The 22,867-nt window shown below is 30.5% G+C and overlaps 1 protein-coding gene across 1 annotated transcript; it reads right to left on the bottom strand.

Annotated features, from left to right (window-relative positions):
• Window positions 1–1,018: 1,018 nt before the first annotated feature.
• On the bottom strand, window positions 1,019–22,540 carry LOC111681427 (peptidyl-alpha-hydroxyglycine alpha-amidating lyase 2). Its single transcript, XM_023443197.2, has 8 exons — window positions 22,351–22,540; window positions 22,076–22,277; window positions 21,773–22,002; window positions 20,874–21,072; window positions 5,782–5,895; window positions 2,431–2,518; window positions 2,280–2,379; window positions 1,019–2,208 (listed from the first exon to the last, which is right to left on the bottom strand). Coding segments are annotated over exons 1-8 (1,239 nt in total). The 5' UTR covers window positions 22,353–22,540; the 3' UTR covers window positions 1,019–1,904.
• Between the last annotated feature and the right edge of the window lie 327 nt (window positions 22,541–22,867).

Below are 22,867 nucleotides of genomic sequence, written 5' to 3' on the forward strand. Positions count from 1 at the left end.
TCTTTTTGCTGTTTATTCTCTTAACTCTGGGCTTCCAAACAAGCGAAATTTTGTTTCAATTTCTATTACGCAAAGTGAAATATTTTATATTTGCTGAAAAAAGTGAACTTTTTTCGCGAGCACAAAAAATGCAACGCAATAAAATAACAGTAAATTTATGACTTTTATTGCGTTTTGAATGAAAGTTTCTTGAAGAAATTAAACAATACGAATATTATAATAGTAGTAATTATTATCTAATCAAAAAGAACTATTATTAAAGCTCTAGAGAATATGAATTTGAGTTCGGTCGGACTCTAATAATAAGTACAACTTTTAAAGACACTGATATAAATTTGTCATAATTTTTACGTTATTAATAAGCTGTTAATATATACTTATGTTATACATTTTATCGCAGAATCACTCTATGATCCATAGAAAATATTTTTATATTATAATTTGAAAAAAATAGTAATAATAATCTACATATTTATTAAAGATTAGTTAAATCAAGAAATTTTAGCAGATATGTATTACGATTAAAAATAAATCTTTTCTTAATATAACAAATTCTTTTCTTTCAGAGTCATGTATTTGTAAAAATAAATTTCAAAGTTTAAAAGTCAGATTTTACTAAAAAAGGCAGCTATATTAAAAATATTTATTTATTTACCCCCTTATTCATAAACAATTTTTTATTTTATGAAAGGTTTATAAAACAAATTTTCCATTCGAAAATTAATAAATAAATCGTATATAAAATAAAATATTGTTTATGAAAAGAAATAAAATTAATTTTAATATTAAAGTTTTTTTATTTTTTTTTTTTTTAATTTTTTTTTAGATACGGACCGACATCTTACCCTACTTCAATAGCTGTCCATTAGATCAATGGGACTGTCCTGCCAAACTGCTGGGAATTGAATGAAAATACGTTTTTTTTAACGTATTGGTGTTTTTGGCTTTTCCAGAAGGAATTTGACCGTTCAAAGACAAACAATAAATTCAATGTATTAAATTAAATCATATGTATGTATATATTTACATATATATTATTTATTTTTTTGACAACATTAAAGTGATACTAATTTGATTAAGTTTATATGCATGTATGTTTTTATATTATTTGAATATAATAAAGAAAATTATATTTGTTTAATTAGAGATAAAACTTAAAATAAAATTATTATTTTTAGCCGGTTTAATATAAAAAAGTGAGCTGTTTGTATATGTATGTCTATACCTGTACTTAATAAATATGTATTTTTAAATTTATTTGCTTGGTAACTGCACAAACAACTGCACTGTAAAAATAATTTGATTCACTTGAATACTTTGATCCGTAATTATACATATACAATATTGTTCGAAATTTAAGCAATTTTTCACTTTGTTTAATCAAATTACTTTATGAATTATCTAATATGGAAACAAAAACAAGATTCGATTTAAAAATCAGGATTTATGTAAAATTTAATTTTTGTTTGAAAAGTTGATATGAAAGTTAACTTTCCTAGCTTGGTCTGTAACATTATGTGTGGATAAAAGTGTAATACTTTTTTTTTAGCTAATTTTAATAGTTATGAGAATGGCAGAGATTTTCATGCACTAAAAATGCAAAATATGCACTATAAAAATGAGAAAAATATGTACTAAAAATTTGAAAAATATGTACTAAAAATATTTCCTTGTGAAATTTAAATAATCTGGTTACATATTACACTAATTGTGATTTATATTTTACCATTTAATTTTTAAAATCCATAAAACTAACTTTATAGCCAATGTCATATTACTGTTAAACAAACTTACATTAAAATGAACAATTGTGCCGGTTACTAACAATACTGTATATGTATGTTTTTTGTTTTTACTGTAGATATTGTACGCAACTACCCTTGGTATATCTGATTCTATTGGATTTAAACTAAAACATATTTCCAAATGCGATTTGTTTGATGATTTGTGCCAATTTCACTGACATATAGTGCTGAACCATTAACGCAAACTGCTATGGAATGAGGGTTTTTAAATTCGCCCCAATGACCAATAATTGTTTCAGATCTTGGATCTATGGTAAAGCCGCGAACAGGTAACATAGATGTTGGGCCATTAACAGCATAAACAATATCTCCATAGGCAGCAACACCAAAGACTCTACCTAAATCAGGTTCTTGTATTGTTGCAGCTGGTTGTCCTTCGCCTTGAGATGACTTCAGGCCGGCCCTGTAAAAAATACATATTAAAGTAGGAGTGATTATTTTGTAAATAACTATATTTTTCATGAGTATTCGTACTTAGGGCAGACCACTCGCATATTTTCGCGATCGGCAATACATAGTAAATCTAGGTGTTCTACTAATGTGATAGCATGTGGCACTTGCAACGATAGAAACTCTGAATAAACGTAAAAAATTAGTACTGGAAAATTAATTTTATTTCACTTACCGGGAGGTTGAGGGATAACACGTAAAAGTCGACCGGCAGCATTAAATTTTAAAATTCTCTGATTGCAATATCCATCAGCAATGAAAAACTGAAAACAAACACAGAAAGATATGAATTATAATAATTTTAATGTAGTTTTCTTGTCCTTTATTCAGTTGCGGCCAAACACATACATTTATACTTTTATTTGTATTGGTAAAGCAGCACAGTCCCTATAGTACGAAAAGTGTTATATTACCGCATACCCAGGTAACTAGTTACATCTGGTTAATAATATGGTCGAACGACTTTAACAGTTCATTATAAGAAAATTTTGAAAAACTTTCAGATTTGAAACCTTTCGCGTTAAGTTTATTTTAGACATATTTAAGCCCATTATTACGAATAACTAAAGGTAGTGGTTTGTAATGCAGATACTTTCAGAGTTGAAACCTTTGGAATCAAGTTTATTGTAAACATATAACTAAAGGTAGTGTTTTATAACACTTTTCTAGTTATTATAGTTGTATTTTAGTTAATGGGGAACCAGGGAAACCTAGCTATTCGACACCTAAGTCTTATCGACCGATAAGTCTTACGTCCTTCCTACTTAAAACTTTGGAACGGATAGTTGATAGTATGGTGAAAAGCAGTATACCCGACAAAGGTAAGGTTCACATCATATGGGTACCAGCCCACTCGGGAGTAGTCGGTAACGAATGTATAGCTTTAAAAGGAAGGGAGCTCGAGGCAGTTAAGCTGACAAACGCAAAACCATTCGACGCAACAAAAGCTGAACTAAAAATATGGGTGAGAGAATCCTATAAGGCCTCTTGGAATAATGAAACAGTTGGTAGAACCACGAAGATCCTATGGGTTGATCCTGATGAGAGCAAGACGAAAAATGATGGTACGTATTGTGAGTGGACACACAGGACTACGAGCACATCTATGCAAAATGCGGATTCAGACGAATGTAGAGCATGTGGAGAGGACAGTGAAACTCTGGAGCACTTTCTTTGCCACTGCCAGGTATTCGTCGAAGTTAGATCCAAGTATCTTGGAAGTGATGTTATTCCGGAAATAACATTCCTGTCTAACACTGATTGGAAGATTCTTAGAAATTACGTTCAGGAAACTGAGTTTCTGAACACTGAAAAATAGTGGCTAGGTGTATTTCTTCGGATTTGATGTAGTATACATCCTCCCATCGACCTACCTACCCAGTTAATGGATATCGATAAAGGATAAACAAATCTTTCTCCCAACTTATCTTTCAATATAAATGTAATAATTATAAAGAAGTTATCGACATTATAATATTTACCTTTAGTTATTGACAAGTTGTAATAGTGGAACATTAATTGGATGGAGTTTTATTAAATTGGGAGATTTAATATGAAAAGAAACCAAATTTAATAATATATTTTGTATGCAAAATTAATAAATAAATTTGTTAAATTGTCTAGACAGTCCTTAGCTTTGATATCACGCTTTTAAAACTTTAATAATTCACATTTACTTAAATTAATTTAGATTTATTTAAAAAAAAGTCCATAAAATTACCTCACAAAAGTATACGAATTTTTTCTGTATTTCATATTTGACTATATTATACGAAACACAAAAATTAGAATCGAATGTTTTTTTGCTAAAATTTGTTTTAAGGGATAACTATCAACCGAATGAATATATTTTTGGACCATTTGGTCCACAATTATGGGGCATTTGTATTATCTTTTCATGTAATATCATTAAAATGGCGATTTTTTGCAATATTTGTATTTTTTTTCTCTTTTTTACCAGAGATAAAACCAAAATTTGTTATTGGAATTTAATACACCCCTTGGGGTATCTAAAAACAATATTTTTTGTTACAAGAATCTGTATTTAAACGTTCCAAGATATATTATTGGAATCATTCTTCTATCGCTAATTCAATTTATTGGAACTCAAGTATATTTTTATAATACTAGGGTCACAATTTTTGGGGGAAACTCGTCTTCTATATATTGTTTTAGATATTAGCTTTAGATACGTTTTAAGTTTTTAATATATTGTGTAAGTGTACAACTCCAAAGCATGCCTCGAAGATACGCCATTCAATATAGTAGAATCATTCTTTTTATAACCAATGGCCTCTAGGCTGAATGTCACCATATGAATGTCAATATAAAAATATTGATATCTGTTTAAATATTATCTACTATGATCAAAATAAACCCAAAATTTTGAACATACAGTGTTGTTGTAATGGGCAACATAATCATGAATGTTATGAGTAGTAAAATCTAAAATATACTGTATAGGATCACGTTTTGTTAAGGCATGTTTTGGAGTTGTATACCGCTACGATGTCGTGAAAATTTAAAATATATTAGTGCTTATATCTACAAAAATATATACTAGCCAACTTTGTCGGAAAATATTGATCCTAGTGGTATGAAAAGGGTGTTAAGATCCAGATAATTTAATTAGAAACAGAAGAACGATACCAAAGATATATCTTGGAATGTTTAAAAACTGATCCTTATAACAAAAATTATTATTTTTAGATACCTGAAGGAATCTATTAAACCCCAATATTAAATTTTGGTTTTATCTCTGGAAAAAGAGAAAAAAATGGCAAGTGTGGTCAAAAATCGTAATTTTAATGATTTTATATGAAAAGATGGTACAAATTCCCCAAAATTGTTAGCCAAATGGGCCAAAAATATATCCTTTCAGTTGATAGTAACCTCTTAAAACCATTTTAAACAAAAAGACCATTCGATTCTAATTCTTAAGTTTCGGCTTGTTTTTGGAATCATTTCATAAAATGAAGAGAGCCATACGACTGTCAAATTTTCCATCTGTATTCTCTCTCAATGTGTGATGGTTTGATTACATATTGCGTTTAGACGATCCCATCCGTACTCTTCTACACAAAATTTTGACAGATCATATTACTTGTGTGATCGTGTAAAGCCGGCTTAAACAATAACAACTTTTGTAGAATCTTCATAAATCGTAAATTGGGTTTTTTATTTATATCACAGCAGAAAAGAAGTAGAATTTTCACCACAAATAACATCTTTAAAGTACTTTGAATTTTGGTGAAAAACAATAAATTTAACATTAGAGTGTCATTGGAGGGATATTGTTCAATTTTGACAACTTTGAACTATATTTTTTGAAGCAGGAAAAAATCGGTATATATTTATTTGTCAAAAATAAACCACATTTTTAATGACATGCTTATGTAAATTACATTGTTTTTTCACCAAAGTTTGATCTACTTTGAATATGTTATTTATAGTGACTTTTCTACATATTTTTATGTTTTTATTTTATTCGGAATAATTCATATTCCAAAAAATATATATAACTTACTTCTCCAGTGGTTGATACGGCAATTGATGTTGGTTTGCATAAGTGTTTAACCGATGATCCTGGCCGAAAACGTTTTCCAATCGTTAGTAACGGCTGATTCTCGTGCTGTTTAAACTACGATAAATGGAAAATATTTGCAAATTATTAAATCATTCTAAGTAATAACATTTTATAACAAAAATCATTTTAGAAATTGATGTAAAGAATGTTAATGAAAATTATATTAGAAATCCATCTCGAGATGTAATATAAGAAGATAAAAGTCACCATTGAAACCATTTTTGCTAAGCATGATATGAGAACTTTCCAAAGACTTACGGTTGTATTCTTAAAAACTTATTTAAGGTTTATTAACGAATTTTAGACAAGGTAGATATCCTGCCGGTTAAAATAATTTTTTTACGAAAACTGTCAATTTAACCTTACGATAAAATATAACCAGACATTGAGATAATGGGGGTAAGTGTTTAAGTATATATATTAAGTATTTAAAAATTTCAGGGAAAAATATAAATCATTTAAATTTATACTTTCACAGATTTTTTAATCTTTTTATTGCACATTTGATCTGTAAACATTTACATTTTCAATTTGTTTATTCCCATATTTGCAAAACATTAGCCCAATTCACAATATGGTGTATTTTTGCAAGAATTTTGAACGATTTTTTCAGCTATTTTTTACAACACTAATTGCAAATACACAAAATGCAAGTTTCAAGTTTTATTTCCCAAAATATTCAATTCATTACAATAAGTTTTCTTAAAACTAATAAATTTCGTTCTCACTTTTCTTACATACTACAGTATTCATCAAGAACTACAAATATAAAGTAAAATATAGCCTCGCCATGTCAATCTTTCAAAACTTTCTTTTCATTCTCAGTCTATTCCCCAAAAAAGGGATTAAAAAGGGATACACTCAAAGGCTTACAAACTATAGCTTAAATCTAATAACAAAACACTTAAAGCTAAACTAAAGCTAAAGATAAAATAAAATATTTACAAAAGAAAAGATAGAAGAGGAAGTTAAATATTTACAAAAGATATAGCAGTTCACTGAGCGGTATTATATACCGTATCACCAATTATCAAGGTATCAATTCTCCTATGGTAAAATAGAAGGTTTGCACCCTCGTAGAGGAGGCCAGCTCCCCTCAGGGTCAGTAAGTCAACAGGTGACATATATTTAGACACCTGAATGGTCTCCAAATTACTAGCTCCTTCGAAACAACCCCTTACAAGGCTGTTATCTAATGACCTAGCACCCTCCAAAAATTTCATGCCCATTTCCACCATAAAGACATCAATCCTGCCAAAATCTATGGCCCTATAAACAGACACGCAGGACGGTCTGCGGAATATACCATCCGGTCCCATCCGGGGCCTCATACCCAGACATGCAATCAGCACACTTCGCTCCCATCTCCTAAGCCTCTCCATCTGGTGTGAAGAAATTCCAAACCAAGCTGGAAAAGCATAGGAGACGAGAGGGCGGATAATCTGCCTATAGATCAGGAGCCGCAACCTACTGTCAAGGCCACCTTCGCGTTTCAGAATCGTCCGATAGGCAGAGAACATTCGCTTCGCCTTCTCCAGAACATAATCAATATGTCTATAATATTGAAAATTTTCGTGGAAGACGACGCCGAGGTACTTCATCCTATCAGAGATTCCTACTAGCTGCCCGCCTATGGTCAACGAAGGCACATACTTCCTACAATTCGGGTAGATATATTTGCGCTTCCCGTTAAAGTACACGCATACAGTTTTGCGAATGTTCAAATTAAGCCCCCATTTCGTAAAGTAGTCCGAAAGTATCCCTAAGTAGTCATTAAGTCCTTTGTTCACTGTCCGTGCCCTAGCCCCCGAGGAAGCTATAAGTATATCATCAGCATATATCAGCAATAAGTAACCCTCAGGTGGTTGAGGTATATCAGACATAAACAAATTATACAGCACAGGGCCTAGCAATGACCCCTGCGGCACTGCTTCTTGCTGGCTAAATTAAAATTCGTTCTTACCCTATCTCCGGTGCTTCTAGAAAAAAATCCTATTTGTCGCCTTTGGTCAATTTGTGTTAATTCCTACATTTTTATTGCTTTTTAAAATATTTCGTAAGTTTTTTTATTGTTCTTATAAAAAAAATTTATTTTTTAACTGTCAGTTTGAGTAAATCAATACTACGTACCAAAGAATAAATATGAAGTGAAATGCTGTCAAAAAGTACTTAAGTACCTGGTCCACACTATGAAACTTTTATTGAGAATTTTTTTTTTTTAATTCTCTTTTGAAGTTTCCTTAATGTCCACACAAAGAAACTTCAATACTAAAATAATAATTAATTTAGTTGAAATATTTTTTTCTTGTATCATATGAAAATTTACAACATTGTTCTTTTTTCGTTTTAATTTCAACAACAAAAATTAAATGTCAAAAAAATAAAAAATATGTTTTTCGTTTGTAAAAAATTAAATCTTTTCGGGCTATTAAATATACCCAGCAAAAAATAATTGATGTCGTTCTTTACAAACGACATCTTAATCACATCTAAAAATGCGATTATATATTTTTCGCTTTTATAAACCAAATATTTCCTTACAAATGAAAACCCAGTTAAAAGTGAGGAAAGAGATGTAGAAAAGTCACTACAAATAACATATTCGAAGTAAATCAAACTTTGGTAAAAAACCAATGAAATTAACATAAGCATGTCATTGAACGAATTCGGTTTATTTTTGACATCCAAACATTGGATTTTTATTGCATCTATGAATAAGATTAGATGTAGTTCATAGTTGTCAAAAATGAACAACATCCCTCCAATGACACGCTAATGTAAAATTCATTGGGTTTTCATCAAAATTGGAAGTACTTCAAGTATTTGTGGTGAAAATTCTACTTCTTTTTCCTCACTTTTTTTGCTGGGTATTTAAAGTGTTCAAACAAATAATGAAATATAACGTTAAGTGATAAAAAATATTTTCAAGTTCTATAAGCCACGAAAGTTTTGAAGTTTGGAGGGAGAGTAAGTTTCTTACATATGTGTTGAAGTTACACAGAACTCGTCTGTGAGAAGAGCGTAACATTTGTGTTGTAAAAAAATGACAGCGTTTCACTTCTTAGTATTCAGTGCTACGCACATATTTATGTGTAGTATAGTTTATAAACCATAGCACAAGGCGAATTCAGATAAGGTGGTGGCTGTTCTGCAACAACAACATTTCCCATGTATTTTGTTTTTGCTTTTGGTTTTCGTAAATGTCAAAAACCATAAGTACGGCGAATTCATTTGATGAAATCAGTTTTTAGAGGACCCCAGATATCGGCGAGATCCGAATCTTCAATAATTCTATTAGACATGCTTTCGAGAAGATCGCTATTTAAAATCAGCAAAATCGGTAGGTAAATAACGGAGATATGAGCAAAAATCCGAGACAACCTATGAAAATTTCATCAAAAAATTGTTATAAAAGCAACAACAACACTGTATATAGAAAAAGATGTACACGTGTGTGTGTAGATGTATTTGGTTTTATTCAGCTGTGTTTTTTTTGTATGTTTGGAATCCAAACATACAGAAAATACACATCAAAAAAATATGATTTGCATTTTTTGTTAAAATAAAATAATTTTCCGTTTTGTTTTGCAAATATATTTTTTAATGAATAGAAAAAAGTATTTAAAACGTTTTCAATTATATGAGAGTAGATTGTGAGTTATTGTACAATAATTTTTACGCGAATAATGTAAGTTTGAAATTTAAAACTAACACACATTTTTTCCAAGTGCTTTTTAAAACAATTTTTTTTACGATAAACAAAAACAAAATCTACGTCTCGTCAATGTTTTCCAGCAATGAATCAGAGGTCGAAGTCGACCGGCTTCGAGTTGGAGCTTAGCCGACGCCGAACTATAATTAGTTGCTTGAGCCGCCGCCGAAACATTATGTGTTTACGAGATGCTTGGTATTTTCAGATTTTTTACATAAATAATACAAAATATTAAAGAAGTTTTTCTCTGTTTAACGGACATTTTTAAATATAAAAATGTAAGCAATAACAAACTTTGACAGCTACATAAACCAGGCGAATTAAGAAAAAAATTATCAGCTGATTGATTAACACCACCTTATATGAATTCGCCTTGCCGTAGCATGAGTATTTCTAAGGCGAATTCATGCATTAATCTGCCGGAATATAATTTTTCATTTGAAAAAACATTATTCAATTCAGAATATATTTTTATGAACAATTTTTATACCTTTATCGTTATTTTTTTAATAAAATTTTGGTTATTGACATTTACGTAAACCAAATGCAAAAACAAAATACATGTAAAATGTTGTTGTTGCAAAACTGCCACCACCTTGTATGAATTCTAAACCATTTGCAACATAGAATATTACCGTAGAAGGCCAATTTTCCCGGAAAAAACCTATCTCAGCTGTCAAAAAACCTAATACTCCATTTACACATACACGAAATCTAGTAGATTTCGTTTAAAAACTTTTCAAAAATCTAGACCGTTTACACTTATTATTTTTGGCATTTAGGAAGATTTAATTTTTTGAACATTTCTTGAAATTGAGCTTGATGTGAAAAATAAGAAGGAAAAATTGTTAACATTTTATTTCTAATAAAAAAATTAGATATTTAAATATAATATTACCTTCTATTTTAAATAAACTTTTCATTCATGTTTTTCAATTAATAAAATTTTGTTGACAAATAAAGTTTTTTTGTTTCTTTTGTTTTTCTCGTTTTTCTTGTGTAGCTTCGTATTTTTTAGTATTATTTAGGACAAAAACAGAGTTGCATCGCTAAAAACTATTAGATTTTGAGTAGATTTTAACGAAATATAGTTACGAAGTAGATTTTGTTTTGTATGGGAAATCTAGTAAAAATCAACTAGATTTGGCTCGAAATCTCATAAGTACTAGATTTCGTGGATGTGTAAATGGGGTATAACTCTGAATATGTATTAGAAAAATTTTCTTTAGAAGTGTTAATGTATAAAAGCTTTTTACCACACATACAATACCCACGTAGTTGTATGAAATCGGTCGAAATAATATTACATTGTTTTTATTGCATTAATTTTCTTAAATTAATACATTTTAAATTTTAGATATTATGGTAATATTTTTCATGCATTCTATACTTGTTAAAATATAACAATTTTTACCATAAATTTGTTTACTACTAATCTAAGAAATGCTACTCTGCACCTTCAATTTGAAATTAGAAAAACAAAAAATGAAATGTCAAACAATTGAAAAAATAATTTTTTGGTTTGTGAAAATTAAAAAGATTTCGACAAAGAAAATATATTAAAACAATTGTAAAAAAATAAATAATATGTGTTTGTGTTATAAAAATTGAGTTGGTACATAGAAACCAATCATTTGCGAAAGTTACCAAATCGAACCCCAACAGGATTAGAGAGGAAGAGAAAGCAAGAAGAGATATGGAACAATGGAGACAACTTAACAGGGAGAACCAAATAGTATTACAAGAAAAGAGAGATATTGTAAACCCACACTCCGTTACAGAGGTGGAAAGACTGGCTACCCAATTGAAAACATTGGCGAACTCTTTCTTCAGCAAATGGGGAGATGAATCGCTTTCAAACAATGACAGAAAATTTATAGGTGAAATTGCAAAATCTTTAGACAGAGCGCTTATAACTAAGGACAGAAATGAAATAATCGCATCCACAAGTGGTGCGATTGCAAAGAATTACTAGTACATTATGAAATTTTTACAGTATAATATACAGAGTTTGGGGAAGAAAAGTAACAAGGAACTGATTGAATTATATATGGAGAAGAATAACATTGAATGTGCAGTATTGTATGAGATCTGGTTGAAGGATAATAGAAGTACCAATTTACTGAACTACAACTTTATTGGTAAATTTCGGAATGATGGATATGGAGGCGTTGGCATTTACCTGAAGAATATTAGATTTATGATTAACAAAATTGACACGGTTGGTGAAGTAATATCAATATCGACTTTGAATCTTCCATTTAATTTTAACATTACTGGTATTTACTGCCCACCAGACGTGAATGTAAACCACTTTGAGGACATTGTGGAGAAGAGCATGGCCTTTTTTGAAGATTCGCGCTTGACTACTTTTGTATGTGGCGACTTCAACGCCAAGTCAACCTCTTGGGGAAATGTGAATACCGACAGAAGGGGAGCCTCCCTTGATACATTAATTCGAAATTATGGATACACAGCTTTGAATGATGGCTCCAAGACTTTTGTAGGACCATCGGGGGAATCTGCAATAGATTTAACACTGGTCAGGAGTAATGATAGATCAATACAATGGAGAACTTTAGATCTAAGGATTACGGGAAGCAATCACAAACCTATATGCTTTGAATGGAAGCCTGACAACAGACCCAGTGGCAGTAGGCGTAAACTATTAGTTTACAAACTAATAGTTAGAACAAACTGATTAGTACTCTAAAGAAAATGGAGATTGATGATGATATTGTGAGTAGAAATTGTAAATTCAAGGAGGCTATCCGATCATGCACTGTGACGCTTAATGGTGAAAACCATTATAAGGCAAAGGCTTGGTGGGATAAGAAATCTGAAAAGCTCTTCAGAATTAGAAATGCGGCCAGGCTGAAATATGACAGACACAAATCATGGCAGAATAATATAATAGCTGTTGAGGCATATGAGAACTTCCGGAAACATATTATGAAAAGGAAACACGAGCATTTTAGGAAACTGCAAGATGAATTGTCTAATCCGGAAACTCAGGAGAAGATGAGGAGACAGATGAACAACCTGAAGAAATATGACCGATTGAAAAGGGTAAATAACAGCTGGAGCTCTCAGCAAAACACTAAATTTTTATATAACATGACATCCTGCACGGTCTCGAGCAACTATGTGTCTTCGCATTACCCACTAGTACAAATGGAAGATATCAACTTGAGTCTGAGTGAATTCGAAGATTTTTTAAGTTCTCGTAAGCCTGACTCTGCAGGTGGAGCTGATGGAATAACTTATAGAATGCTTTTAAATCTTTCGGATAGCGGCAGGGTAACATTCCTGACATTTGGAGACATATAAAAGTTCACCCCATCCCTAAAGGCGAAGATTACTTTTCAAGTGCATAGAGGGTATGTTGAAACCACATATAGAACAATTCGCAAATTCCAGGAAAATCATACCCGAAAGATCTTTCGCTTTCCGCAAGAATATGAGCACGACCCAATGCATTAACGATTTGATAAATACAGTTCAATACCTCAGAACGGAAAAACGGAAAGTGGTGGCGATTTGTATTGATATAAGAAAGGCGTATGACCACGTGAACGTGAACACTTTAGGAGCTAAATTGATGGAGATGGGCTTTAATCGTAAATTGGTACTGTGGCTAACATCATATCTCCAGGACCGTACACTTCATCTTCACGATGAGGAAATTAGGACTAATCGTGGACTGGCTCAGGGCAGCGGCTAGAGCCCAATACTGTTCAATTCGTACACGGCATCACTTCACAACACAGAGGATGAGAACATTATATTTTTTAGTTTGCAGACGACTTTTTCATTCTTGCATTTGATGAAACTTGGGATGAGGCGATAGATATCCTGGAACGCAAATTTGGTGAATTCATTCACAATTGTGAACAGTTGGACCTTAATGTGAACTACGACAAGACCACAGTGACATCTTTTGGTGGAAGAGGTTCTCAAATTAATCTCAATTTCAATGGTAGAATGTTAACGGAGGTAAAGGAGATCAAATACCTTAGCAGGATAGTCTCGGCGAATAATTCTTCATTATTTCATGTGACGCAGACAATATCGAAAATAAACCGGACCTCCAGGTTTTTGAATACGACGAGCGGTTGCCTTTATGGAATACATCCGCAAGAGCCATCCAGTTTTATAGAGATTATGCCCGTTCACAATTGGAATATGCTGCATCGTCTTTTGCAAACCTTTCTGGAAGAGCCAAATTTCAGACTCAATAGAATTTCCACGTTAGAAGAGCCCTGGGTGTAATGAAATCCACCCCGGTACATGTCTTATATCATCTAGCGGCCGAATTGCCCCTAAATATAGAATTCAACTGGCAGCAGAGAAAGATCTGGTGAAACTATTCCATTTGGATATGCCTTTGGCAAAATTACTCCCAACCTTGGAGAAACCTTTGGACACGAGTTACTACAAGATGTTTGATAAATTCAAGAACGTACTCTTGGATGTAGAACGAATACGTAGTTCTACAGTGGAATCCCGAAAAGTACGAACATATGAAGACTTCTATCATAGCAACAAGGCGAACCTGAATCCTCAGGAGGTGAATCAAATATTTCTCAGTAAAAAGGAGGTCATCATAAGCAGAAAGTTGGTGCTGGTATATACTGATGGTTCCATAATGGATAACCAAGCTGGTGGAGCCTTCTTTCACCCAAGATCTGACACAGTAAGGAGATTTAAATTGTCGAAGACAGTGTCTTCCATGTCGGTGGAACTGCACATAACTTTGAGAAATTGGCAATACTTACTGACAGCAAAAGTGGTGTTCTGGCCTTGAAAAACGGTGTTTCCATTGTTGAATTTCATTATATCCCTTCGCATAAGGGAATATTCGAGAACGAACGTGTTGATGAAGAGGCTAAAAAGGCCACACAAGATGGCCTGACATTGCAAATAAAATGGTCTAAGAACGAAGCCATAAAGGAGATCGAAAGGAGACTACACGATGAGTGGGAGAGAGAATATGTAGATCTAAGTCGTATGAAAGGTCGGGAATTCGGAAAAATATTCTCAAGTCTCCTTGGGAAACCTTGGTTCAACCATAACTCCTTGGGAATGAATGCTATTCAGATAAGACAGTTGAACAGAATACTCTCGGGCCATTCCTTCAGTCCACACACTTTGGCTAGATTACATGTCTTGGATGATGACACTTGCCTTTTGTGCAAAGAAGTTGACGACGTTTCACATATCATATTCGAATGTACTAAATACAATCACATCTGCTTGAGGTATCCGGTATTAGAGCAGTATGATAATACCACGTCATTTTCAGAAAGGAACCTATTGAAAATTACCATTTCATAACGGACTTTATTAAGGAAGCTAATATTAAACTTTAGAGAACCTTAGATTGAAATTGTTGGTGGCGCTTTATCCCTTTGGACCAGCAAAGTAAATCTCCCATCCCTTTATTTTTTTTTTTAAGGGGGCACGAAGTAATCCCAAAATCCACAAAAAAATTGAGTTGGCAATCTTGTGTATTATCTATGATTTGCAAATTCAATGATACAAGACCATTTGCACTAGATTGTGAATTAGGCTATTTATTACTTATGTTTATTTTATATTTAATCTAAATTTATTAAAATTCTTCAAAAATTAATTGTCAAAAAATTAAAAAAATATTTAACGGTGTAAAAATACGGAAAAATTTTTAAATTAAATTAAGACCCTGTAAGCACTCAACTAACTTTTAATGCATTATAAGTTAACTTTTTCTCAGCTAGTTATGGTTGACTCTTAGATTATTTTCTGATTTTATTATTTCAACTGTCATTGGTAGTAGTCAATTGTCTTTATTATTTATTTAAAAGTTAACTTAATGTTATATAATTAGCAATATGTATGTTGAATTTTTATATTAAATTGTTAGTAAATTGTAAAAAAATAATTTTATATTTTCTTTAATTTTTGTAAAACTATTTACTTTGAGTGAAATTTATAAAAATATTAAGTTTTACTTAATGTAAAATATTCTATATTAATGTGGCATTTGTTATTTATTTTCATATCTTTTTCGTCATCTCCAGATCCAAGCGATCAAAAAGTTTCTGTTAGAAATATAATATACTTAGGCAACCCTCGATTTACGCATTACTTTAAGTATTTACGCGAATTTGACAAGATTTATCAATAACATTAAATTGTAACGTATTAAAAAATAATTCACAAAATGTGTTATGCGAAATATCAAAAATGTTTTACTAAATACCTATAATAAGAATTTTCAGAAATATTGGATTTTGTTAAAGTGAAGAAACAATCGTGACCTCATTAGAATTTGTAAAAAATAAAATATCTCAAATTTTTTTGAAATGGGTTTCAAAAATTCCACAATTTTGAGCTGATGATGTTTTTTTGTGGAATAATTTTAGTGGGTTGGAGAGGAATATTATATATAAGTGTCAAAATTGTCGTTTAGTAAAAATTAGTTTGGCATTTGCTTTGGTCCATTCTTACATCTTTTAAAATTAAAATAATCTTGTATTTGAAAACAATATCCTACGGTATATATTTTGTAATTACCTTTCCAATATCTAGTAAAATAACTTAACACACGACAGATTTTTGCTTTAAATTGTATATCTTTGCATTATTCTCCTAAAAAGAAACGTTTTTCATTACAAATGTTTTAAAAATAAAATAAAATGTTGACACTTTTTATTTTACTCATTTCAAGTAGAATTAAACAATTGTTTTCAATTTTACACACAAATATGTAATTACAAAGAAACAAACTTCAATTTATTAGAAACATGTTCCCAAGAACTTAAAATACTATTCCTTGTATTTATTGCTACATATATAATTATGTAATTCCATTTAATAAACAGATTATGCTCAAACTTACACACTTTTTGTAATTCAATATATTAATAATTCACCTACAACATAGTAGTAAATATACATGCACTTTTTAGAATATAATAAAAATATTGAAAAACATCGAATATTACATAAATTTATGCTTCCATAATATTTGGTTTTTTCTTGTTGCAAAAAAATTATCGCTGAAACCTTTTAAAAATTGTGCGAATAAGCTCGTGTATCACGAGGAATCATTTAAGAAAAGGATTTTTTAAATGAAAAACAATCGGTATTATTGCATAAAGATAATATAAAATATAAGTGAAATATAATATATGAAGCCAAATACGATTAGTGATATTGTACACAATTATAAAAATTAAGCGTCTAAAATTTAGGAAAAGCATGTCAAATCTGCACTAAGTACTTTTAAATTTTAAACAAAAGGATGGAACAACAAAAATTTGTAGATTGGCAAAATTATACAAGTCCTTTTTCTTCTAAAAATGACAAAGATTGCAAGAAGAATGAGATAAAATCAGTGTATATTTTTTGAAAATATTATCTCTAATATGCCAGATGATTGTTTTTATTATACCCTCCACCACCATCAGTGGTGATAGAGGGTATATATAACTTTGTCATTCCGTGTGTAACACCAAGAAATACTCATCTGAGACCCAACAAAGTATATATATTCTGGGTCCTTATCAAATTCTGAGTCGATCTAGCTATGTCCGTCTGTCCGTCTGTCTGTGTAAAACACGCTCACGATAAAACGAAGCAATAGAAGTTAACCAAATTCACCCAAAATGTTCTTCGTTTTCCTAAGTTGTTTGGTATTGAAAATGGGCAAAATCGGTTCACATCGGGAAAAGTTATGAATCAAAATTTGAAACAACCTCGAAAAAAATAAGCATTTTTTACATATTCTGATGTAATTTTCTTCAAAACTATGCAAGATAATTCCATAAAAATCGGCATACATTCGTTTCCACACAAGAGCTTAATCTTTGCGTAAAATCGCCAGAATCGCTCCACAATTTCATATACCTCCCATACAAAAGTACAAATTCCCGGAAATTGGTTTTTTTGTTAATAACTTCCGTCGTAATGTCGATATCTTCACAAAATTTTAGAAATTAAAATTTTATGATAATAGAATTTATTCAGAGGAAAAATTTTTTAGATGGGTCCATAATTGGTCATAGCTCCCATACAAGGTCCCCTCCCGAAAATCACTTAAACGCGCATATCTCATTACTAAATTAAGATATCGATATAAAATTGGGTACAAGTATTGCTGTTATATACAGAAATATTACATTGAAAGTTTTTTTGGATCGGTCCATAATTGGTCATAGCTCCCATACAAGGTCCCCTCCCGAAAATCACTTAAACACGCATAACTCATTACTAAATTAAGATATCGATAAAAAATTTGGTACAAGTATTGCTCTTATATACAGAAATATTACAATGAAAGTTTTTATGGATCGGTCAACAATTGGTCATAGCTCCCATACAAGGTCCCCTCCCGAAAATCACTTAAACGCGCATATCTCATTACTAAATTAAGATATCGATATAAAATTGGGTACAAGTATTGCTGTTATATACAGAAATATTACAATGAAAGTTTTTTTGGATCGGTCCATAATTGGTCATAGCTCCCATACAAGGTCCACCCCCGAAAATCACTTAAACACGCATAACTCATTACTAAATTAAGATATAGATATAAAATTTGGTACAAGTATTGCTCTTATATACAGAAATATTACAATGAAAGTTTTTATGGATCGGTCCACAATTGGTCATAGCTCCCATACAAGGTCCCCTCCCGAAAATCAATTAAACGCGCATAACTCATTACTAAATTAAGACCTCGACATAAAATTTGGTACAAGTATTGCTCTTATACACAGAAATATTACAATGAAAGATTTTTTCGATCGGTCCATATTTGCTCATACCTCCCATACAAGGTCTCCTCCCGAAAATCACTTAAACGCACATAACTCATTACTAAATTAAGATATCGATATAAAATTTGCTACAAGTATTGCTCTTATATACAGAAATATAACCATGAAAGTTTTTTTGGATCGGTCAATAATTGGTCATAGCTCCCATTTAAGGCCCCCTCCCGAAAATCACTTAAACGCGCATTACTCATTACTAAATTAAGATATCGATATAAAATGTATAATTTTGTTTTACACAAATCGATAATGCAACTAGTTTAATACGGTTAGATATGACCAATTATAGACCGATCGTAGAAGATCCTTATAGCTAAATTTCTGTACTTTCAGTCAAATTTTGTATTCATATCGTCATTTAGTAACAAATAAAGTGTGTTTAAGTGATTTTCTGCAGTGAAACTTGTTTCGAACCGATCGTGAAAAAATCTTGAAATAGACTTGTATACAAAACTTATATTTGTGCCAAATTTTGTATCAATAGCTTTATTTGGTTATGAGTAATGTGCGTTTAAGAGATTTCCGTAAAAGGACTTTTTATGGGAGCTATGTCCAATTATGGATATAAAAACAAAATTTTAAAATTATGTATCTTTATCATTATTTGGTAATGAATATTGTGAATCTTATTGATTTTTGGACCTAGTATGAGGGCTATGACCAAATTTCATGGCAATATTTCCGTATATAAGAGCAATACTTGTACCAAATTTTATAAGGATATCATAATTTAATAATGAATTATACGAGTTCAAGTGATTTTCGGGAGCGGACCTTGTATGGGAGCTATGACCAATTATGGGCAGATCGGAAAAAACTTTCACAGTAATATTTATATGCATATGAGTAATACTTATACCAAATTTTATATAAATATCTTAATTTAAATTAAATTTTTAAATTTTTTTTCTAATATTTCTTGAAATTGTGTTTGATATAAAAAATAAGAAGGAAAAATTGAATATTTATTAATATTTTATTTATAATAAAAAATAGATATTGAAATATAACATTGAACAGCGTCGTATTTTTTAGTATTGTTCAGGAAAAAAACAGAGTTGCATCACTAAATACTATTAGATTTTGAGTAGATTTTAACGAAATCTAGTAACGAAGTAGATTTTGTTTTGTATGGGAAATCTAGTTAAAATCAACTAGATTTCGCTCGAAATCTCATAAGTACTAGATTTTGTGTATGTGTAAATGGGGTATAAGATATATTTTGTAACAAAAAATTGAAATTAATTGATTTTATGATGGTTGGGATATAATAGGTTAAAATTTCCGTAATGTACAAATTTATGTTCGATTCATAATATTTGTTACCAAATTCATTTGTGTGCATTTGTATGTATATTGGGCACGAATCAATGTACACTAAACTGGTATATGCAATCAAACAGCTGGTAATTTTTGGTTTCTTAATTGCATACCTTTTCTGCCAAAATTTGTTTTTTTTAATAATTAAAACAAAATAAAATTTTAATAATAAAAAAATTAAAAACGTTTAATTTGTAAAAAATAATATTGTGTGCATAAAAAATACATTTCAACCATGTTCCGCATTGCGCCCTTTGTAAGGTCCGATTTCTATAACAAAACTTTATCTGTTTATAACGGAACTTTAATGGCACAAATCAGTTCATTCCAGATATCAAATATCACCCGTATTGCGCACGTTGCCACTTTGGTAGCCACAGCACAACTTAATTGGCACAAATCAGACCAATTCGGATATCAACAATCTTTAGTATTGCATATATTTTGAAATTAAATAAAGATTTTTTAAGACAAACATCAAAAATATTTTTATTTATTTTGACATTGTTGTAGTGATGCATATACCTATTTAGTGTACCCTGGCACGAATAAGTTCAATATTACAGAAAATATAAAAATAAGCAGTTGAAGAATGAGACGGAAACCACTGATTTAAAGTGGCTTGATTTTGCAGCAGAAACTGCTTATTTTATTCTTTTATAATGCTACAAAAGTACATTTAGCATCATTCAAAGATGTCCTTTTCAAAGAATATTAAAAAAAAATTTAATATTTGAAAAATTTTTAAATTCAATTTATAATAGATTTAATTTGTATCATTTAGAGGGAATTTAAAACACAATAGGAATGATAAAATTTATTTTCACTTAATTGTTATAAATGCAAACAAAATTAATTAATGCAGAAGGAATTTAACATTTAATAATAATTAATTGTGGCTATCACTGGAAATTTAGGGACCAAAATACAAAAAGAAAAAAATTCATCTAGGAATTTTTTAACTACATCGAAAGTTAATTCTTTAAAATATGTACTTATAGCGCCATTAAAAAACGAGTTATGGAAAGAATTATTTTACGAGTAAAGTTTGTGTTAATTGGAAAGTAGTTTGATTCGTGATTATAATATTTAAATTTATTTGCATTCCAATTTGGAGGCATTATCACTAGATAAAGCTGAAATACGGACATAATTCATTAAGATCTGCAAATTACCTTAAAAGCTTGATGCATAGCAACGTCTGTGATCCAATAGTTTCCATGAACATCAATTGTCATACCATGCGGCATGTAAAATAAGTCCTCACCCCAGCCTGATTTTATTGAACCTGTTTTTGGATCCAATACAAATATTGTTTTTTCCTGGATAGGTCCATACTCAATCATATGATATATATTGCTTTCATTGAAAGTGCTTTTTGAAAAGAAAGAGAAGAATAAGAAGTTAAAAGTGACGGAAGTTAATGGTTGCCTCGTTAAGATGTTATAAAAGTTATTGATGTTTCTAACTGCAATTATGATTTTATTGCATTTTTTGATCTATAGTTGTGCACATATTTGATAATGTGTATTGTGTATGTATGTTCCGATGTATATAATATGTGCTATATATATAAACATTAAACATTGGGAATTTTTATCACATAATGATAAATGAAGTATGTAGTGTAGGCTTTAATTTCAGTTAGAAGAATCGTTAAACTTTTTGGTCAACCTTAATATTTATTAGAGTGTCTTGAAAAACAACATTTTTAAAAATACTCCAAACGATGCGGATTTATAAATATAGGAAACGCGAATCGATTATACTTAAGAGCTTAAATTTAGATATCAGTACATTTCATTGGGCGATAAATAAGTATTAAGATTCTGATATGATAAAAATTAATAATATATTTAAATGTTTTATAATTTAAATTAACTGTTAGAAATATGTATTATGTATGTACATACATAATTGAAATATATAAGTAGACAACATAAGGTGCAATTGAAATTACTTGATTTTTTTTCATTTGTTAGTCATTAATACCCATCGCCTGACATAAAATATTTAGTAAAAAATTTGTTTCTTGAGACACTCTAATGTGAATTCATAACAGCTGTTAACCTACTTAGCGTCCCAATATCTGTCAGCCCGATGAAATATAACAGGATTACCTTGAGGGTCTATCGACACAGCTGTTACTTGCCCGAAACTATGAGTACTTGCAGGCCAATTTTCAACCAGCACTGGGGTTGGGACGTATGAAGGAGCAGTTGGAATAATGTCAAAGTTGGAAGCGGAAGAGATTTCCTTCTCATTTAACACAGTTTTATCGCTATCCAAATGCAACTTTTTAATCTGCAAAATAAATTAAAATACCACAGATGTGTATGATAAATATGTTTTTAATAAAACTTTTGATTAAAATTACTTCAGAATTTTCCTTCAAGCGACGTTTAATAAGAGCCCTGACATCGTTAAAGAACCTCTCATTTAAATTAAGTGCCTCATCTTCGGGGAAGTCAACCAAATGGTGTGTAGGGAAATGATTGGCCCTAACTCTTACGAATGCGGTTATCACAACCACAAGAATGTTAAAAATATTCAAGGTTGTTTTTGATATTTCAAGTTTCCTGAAAAAACAAAAAAAATATATTTGTTTATATAGTTCAATAAACATTTTATATTTTTACATTTATAGCTTACATCGTTTTATATATTTTTGTTGCTGTATTTTGTAAAATATTTTTCAAATTATGTATACACTACTTTATCATACTGAGATGCGTTAAATTCTTACTAGTTTGCAACAATTATTTCGAATAAAAGTAAAATTGAGTAGATTGTTGCAGGTTTAGCAGATACTTTTAGTGTTATCAAATGTTGATTACCACGTAAATAATACAATTAGCGCATGCGTATTACATATACATTAGTTGAACACTGTGGTTTATTCCGATTGTAAGCTATAATATTTTTAAAGTTCACAAACATTTCGTGAATGAGTGCGTGACACTTTGAACTTGAACAATAAAAAACGGTTTTATGATATTTTATAATATTGTTTAATTTAAAACAATATCTTTGTTTGATAAATTACTTTGTGACCGAAATTCCCTTTATAACTCAGTGCAGTGACAATATGATTTTGTTAAGAAACATACAATAACCACTGTTTAAAATAATGTTCATAAGAAATTGTAGAAATATCGATTTTTACCAG

This window comes from Lucilia cuprina, chromosome 6, assembly GCF_022045245.1.
Source record: "Lucilia cuprina isolate Lc7/37 chromosome 6, ASM2204524v1, whole genome shotgun sequence".
Taxonomy (NCBI): Eukaryota; Metazoa; Arthropoda; class Insecta; order Diptera; family Calliphoridae; genus Lucilia; species Lucilia cuprina.